The sequence below is a fragment of the Sinocyclocheilus anshuiensis genome, unplaced genomic scaffold (assembly GCF_001515605.1).
Source record: "Sinocyclocheilus anshuiensis isolate Anshui unplaced genomic scaffold, SAMN03320099.WGS_v1.1 scaffold117, whole genome shotgun sequence".
Taxonomy (NCBI): Eukaryota; Metazoa; Chordata; class Actinopteri; order Cypriniformes; family Cyprinidae; genus Sinocyclocheilus; species Sinocyclocheilus anshuiensis.
This window is the reverse complement of record NW_015536624.1, coordinates 1,198,734-1,204,683: the sequence shown is the minus strand read 5'-3', so window position 1 is coordinate 1,204,683 and position 5,950 is coordinate 1,198,734. Positions and strand designations below refer to the sequence as shown.

General features: G+C 36.7%; 1 protein-coding gene across 1 annotated transcript in view; it reads left to right on the top strand.

Annotated features, from left to right (window-relative positions):
* Nucleotides 1-875: 875 nt before the first annotated feature.
* The window catches only part of LOC107705049 (fibroblast growth factor 10-like), a 14,448-nt gene continuing 9,373 nt past the window's right edge, over nt 876-5,950 (top strand). The window contains exon 1 of the mRNA XM_016508170.1: nt 876-1,495. Coding sequence (XP_016363656.1) covers nt 1,183-1,495 — 313 coding nt within the window. The 5' untranslated portion in view covers nt 876-1,182. The remainder of the gene's footprint in view (nt 1,496-5,950) is intronic.

The following is a 5,950-nucleotide window of genomic DNA, read 5'->3' as shown; positions in this document are numbered from 1 at the left end:
TATTGGGTTGTTTTGAACCCAGCAGTTGGGTTGTTTTGAACCCAACCGCTGGGTCAAAACAACCCAACCGCTGGGTCAAAATAATCCAACTGCTGGTCAAAACAACCCAATAGCTGGGTTTGTCCCTTTTTAACCCAGCGCTGGGTTATATTTAACCCAGCATTTTTTAGAGTGTGCAATGCGTAATTCAAAATATGGGTAAAACGCATGAAAATTCAAAATGGAACATTTCTTCATATTAATATTATACATTGTGCATTATTTTTACTGACTTTTCCGCAGTGTATCACCTTTTAGAATGTGATTTGAATTTCTTGTTTTGGTGCCAATTTAGAATTTTCGTAAATTTGACTATAAGATCTTTTGCTTTTGATTGCTTTCTTCATTGAAATGTTAATTAAACGCCTGTGGTTCTAATAAAATAATCAATTCACAGACACGCTCCACATAATAACAATGACATGTAATGTGTAACAAACAAAACCAACGTCTTGTCTTTTCAAGCAATGTTGATTTAGACCCCAGGATATTGTATGAGGTGAAAGGGACGTGATCCGCGACAAAAGAAAAGACGAAACATGATGATTCTGAAATTTTTATCAAACTAAAAGCTTCTTATCATCAGATGGGACCAATCAAGAGTGGCCTCTGGTTAGGTTTGTTCATCTTCTCAAGCGTCTGTGCTCTTTTCCTAGTCCACTATCAAAGAGCTCCAGATAACAGCCATTCACAAAAGCCCTATCAGACAAACCCCGCACCTACAGACCCCGAACGGAGGGAATTCTGGGGGGGGGGACACGACAAGGAGGAGCAAATGCTTCATGTGAGTGTGAGAATAGAGGAAGGGACCGAATGACAGACAAGGAGTAGGGAGGGGTGAGGAACCGAGAGAGAGACAGCAGCATTTCTGTGAACCTCCTGGAGGTATGAGATCACATCAGAAGACTGGATGCCACGAACAGGGATCGTTTTGACGCACATTCCCAGGAAACGCAGGAGGAATAAGTGCTGCCTTGATAATCATTCCCAAATTGGATTAATAAAGCGCTTTATCTCAGCATCAGAAGCTTCACAGACTCGCTCTTCAGCCTAATTCCACAACTTCATGCTTTCTTCACCCGTCTCGAGTGGAGTTCTCTGGAGCGAGAGGCATCCATGCACATTCACTGAGCAGCATGTTCCATGAGGAGTACCATGAGGAGATGGACAGTGAGTAACAGTGTGTCTGCATGCTGGTCGGTGTGTGTCGTCTATCTTCTCGCCGTCTCCGTGATCTTCGCGTCCAGCGTCACCTGCGGCAGCGCATGTTCCGTGCATCGGGCGCTCAGGGTCGCCAACTCCTCATCCGCCTCCACCTCCGGCCGGCATGTGCGCAGCTACGTGCACCTCCAGGGAGACGTGCGCCAGAGGAAACTCTTCTCCTTCCAGAAGTTCTTCCTTAGGATCGGGAAAGACGGGAGAGTCAACGGCACCAAGAGCAAAGACGATCCCTACAGTGAGTCACCTAATAATAAAGAGCTACACTGCGTTTATTCAGAATCACTTCAGTTGTGGCCAAAGCGATTGCGAGTGTTTGGAAACGTTATCACGTGCACATCACTTTAACGGTTAAGAAAATGCATTCATCAGGGAAGGCACGAAAAAGGCACAATTTAGAGTTTTATTCAAATTTGACAATTGACGTGTTTGGATGTAGCCTACTAATCATGCAATAATATTGGTAATGGTAAAGTTATGAACTAAATTGTGTTATTTAGATTTAAATCACGTCAAAAAAACAACAACAACAACATTCCGATGTGAATAATAATAAGAAGAAGAAGATGAAAAATTACAGGCCATTCATTTGGTTTAATTCGTTTTAAACTCTATTCATTCTTAATTGCCTATATCATATGTTTAACAGGTCAGTAGTTGATGTAGCTATTGATGCATTGTTAATAGTTCTGAAAATATATTTCTGAAAATATCTAAAGTTTAATGAAGTGTCTAATAGTTTGAAAGTACTTTAATGCATTTTAATTGATAGATAGATAGATAGATAGATAGATAGATAGATAGATTCAGTAGGCTATATGTTTATTTTATTTATGGATTTTTTTCTGGGTTATGTCATTACAGGCAAAAATATTGATTATTGTGACATGGAATTAAATTCAATTAATTGTGAAATTGTGAATTGCGAATTAATTAAATTCTAATTAAATTAATACATTTATTAATTCATTTAAATTTAAATTCAGAAAATCCTTTAGGAATATTATTACTTTTATAGGGAAACTTTACTTTTATAATTAAAGGAATTACTTTTTATAACTTTTTAATAATAAAATTGGTAATAATAGATCCTTTTTACATTTAAATGTGCATATAAATCAAATGTTTTATGGCATTTCTATTATATAGGCTTTCTATTCTATTCACAACATTTCTATAGCCTGCAATATTTGTTAAAAACCTTTTGCAAATGGCAAATTATATCTAAGCAAAACACCTGATGTGCAACTAAATTCAGGCTGTTCTGGTCTGTCTAAATTAACCACACAGGAATAATATTACTAATATTTAAACCCCATAAATGAAATTAGCCGCTCTAATAAAACAAACAAAATGAATGGGCCTTTCTATTCTATTCACAACATTTCTATAGCCTGCAATATTTGTTAAAAACCTTTTGCAAATGGCAAATTATATCTAAGCAAAACACCTGATGTGCAACTAAATTCAGGCTGTTCTGGTCTGTCTAAATTAACCACACAGGAATAATATTACTAATATTTAAACCCCATAAATGAAATTAGCTGCTCTAATAAAACAAACAAAATGAATGGGCCGTGAAGGAATGGTGCTGTTGGCTGCAATATCCTTAAATGCATAATTGTGTCCTGACACCCAGAAACCTGAGAGCAATTAACCCACATATTGCCGTAAATGTTTCCCCTGACACAGCAAAGGAGGAAACACATCCTTTATAATGTGATCAAAGGTTAAGCTTTTGTTTGCAAAGGCTGTGTATATACCTAACAGAGTCATTGATCTCTTATTTGATCGTCTCTGGTTTGTTTTCAAGTATGATAAGCCCATCAGGGAGATGCACAATGTGTTTTCGGTGTTTTACGCAGAACAAGTTAATTAGCCATTACTCATATGGAGCCCATGTGCAGATAAGGGTCTTCCTGTTTCCTGTGTGTGTGTGTGTGTGTGTGTGTGTGCGTGCGTGTGTGTGTGTGTGTGTGTGTGCGTGTGTGTTTGTCTGGTGTCTCGCACTGACATCCCTTCCTTTTTAACGCCACGGGGCATCTTGATTTAGGCGTGTATGGTTGTTTGCGTTGTTTCTCCTAGACAGCAGTGAGATGTCTACTGTTTCTCAGATTGTCCCCTGACAAAAAGTATGTCTCCTCTTGGGTTTCAGAAGAGATCTCAACAAGGTCTCAAACTGTGCCATGACAAGATATCTCAAAGCTGTCACTGGGGTGGTACACCTTTGTACCTAAAGGATCCATTAGGGTACCTTAAAGGTACATATTAGTACCCAGATTGTGCATATTAGTACCTAGAGTGTACACATTAGTACCTAAAATGTGCATAATAGTACCTAAAGTGTACATATTAGAACCTAAAATGTGCATATTGGTACCTCAAGTGTGCATATTAGTACTTAAAGTGTACATATTAGTACTTCAAGTGTACAGTACTTCAAGTGTACATATTAGTACCTCAGGTGTGCATAAGAGTACCTAAAGTGTACATGTTAGTATCTAAAATGTGCATATTAGTACCTCAAGTGTGCATATTAGTACCTAAGGTGTGCATATTAGTACCTAAAGTGTACATATTAGTACCTCAGGTGTGCATAAGAGTACCTAAAGTGTACATGTTAGTATCTAAAATGTGCATATTAGTACCTCAAGTGTGCATATTAGTACTTAAAGTGTACATATTAGTACCTCAGGTGTGCATGTTAGTGCCTAAAATGTCCATATTAGTACCTATAATGTGCATATTAGTACCTTGAGTGTACATATTAATACTTCAAGTATGCATATATTAGTACCTAAAAGGTATAAAAGTGTGCCTTTTGAAAAGGTACTGTCCCAGTGACAACTTCTGAACCTTCCAGTGTAGGACAACTATTCACTCATTTGGTTTCTTCTTTTAGGAGAAAAATCTTTAATGAAACCTTTAATGAAAAATGTAAAGTATTTTGAGCTAAAAGAGCAACCTCCGAGCAATAACATTTTGATCTGACCTCCTTAGCTTCTGTTTTGAACAATCTTTTTGTAAAAAAAAAAAAAAAAAAAAAAAAAAGTACTTTAAAAAAAAAAACATTTAAACATTTAAGAAAGTGCACACTCTAGTCATAATATTTTTTTAGTTTATTTGAGATCAGCATGGAAATGTACTGGGCCACTGAGTTATCCTTTTAGGGGGCAATGTGTGTTTGTCTAGCATCAGACATCACTGTGACATCATGTGTAAACATGTAACTTGATTAACATGTAACCCTCAGAGGAAATGTCTGTCAGATCTGTGCGTGTGTGTCCTGATAGTCTCATCTGTGACACAGACACACAACACTCGACCAGACTACGCAAACTACACCCAGCTAAAGTCAAACATCATCAGCAATCATCATCAGGTGATCAGACTTTTTCTGCCTGCTGGATGATAAAACAGACTTGAGAGATCATTTGACTTACGCCAGGAAACAACCACCCAGAACACACTAGCAAGCACTCAGAACATCCAAGCAAACACATGCTTACCTTAGCATTGTGTCAGTGTGTTTTGCATTGGTAAGCTCTAGTTTTATGTGCTTTTATTAGCAAAGATGCCTTAGAAACAGCATTAGAGTGTTAAACTAAACATATATGGATCTCTCTATAGCTCTGTGCCATTTTAACCCCGTCTTTCTGAATTTCACAACTCATTTATTCACAAGCGAGTAGCTAATTTAAGCGGTGTACAGCACAGCTGGTTGCTCTTATTTCTATAGGAGTGAACTTACAGTGTGTGTGTGTGTGTGTGTGTGTGTGTGTCAGGAACAGCAGCAGTAATACACATGTTCTCACTTAACTGCTCTCAACTTTAACCAGCCCTAAAGAGCCTCCTGAGAGACTCAAACCATCACATTTGGTTAAAGTTCTTGACGGTGAGAACGAGCAAAACAAATGTGTCAGTGATCAACATGTGATCCCAGAGGAACATGTTACTGCTCCACCATATCCACTTTATCTCAGATGTTTATCCTGAAAGAAGTAAAAATAGGCATAAATGAGACAATTGTTGACACACAGTATGAGTACAGAGCTGTAAAATGAATGTGGAGCAGCTGAATTTGACTTGATTTGACTTGAGTTTTGATTGCAGGTTCAGTATATTGAGCAAATCTGATCACAGATTCTTTGATTAAAAATACAGTAAAAACAGTAATATTGTGAAATTATTATTACCATTTAAAATAACTGCTTTCTATTATAATATATTTTTTAAAATGTAATTAGTTCCTGTGATGTAAATCTGAATTTTCAGCATCATTACTCCAGTCTTCAGTGTCACATGATCCTTCAGAAATCATTCTGATATGCTGATTTGCTGCTCAAGAAACATTTATGAAAATAGTTGTGCAGATTAATATTTTTACAGAAACAGTGATGCATTATTTTTTAAGGATTCTTTGATGAATAGAAAGTTCAAAAGAACAACATTTATTTGAAATAGAAATATTTTGCATTCATATATATGTGACCCTGGAGCACAAAACCAGTCTTAAGTCGCTGGGGTATATTTATAGAAATAGCCAAAAAAAACATTGTATGGGTCAAAATTATAGATTTTTCTTTTATGCCAAAAATCATTAGGATATTAAATAAAGATCATGTTCCATGAAGATATTTTGTAAATTTCCCACCATAAATATATCAAAACTTAATTTTTGATTAGTAATATG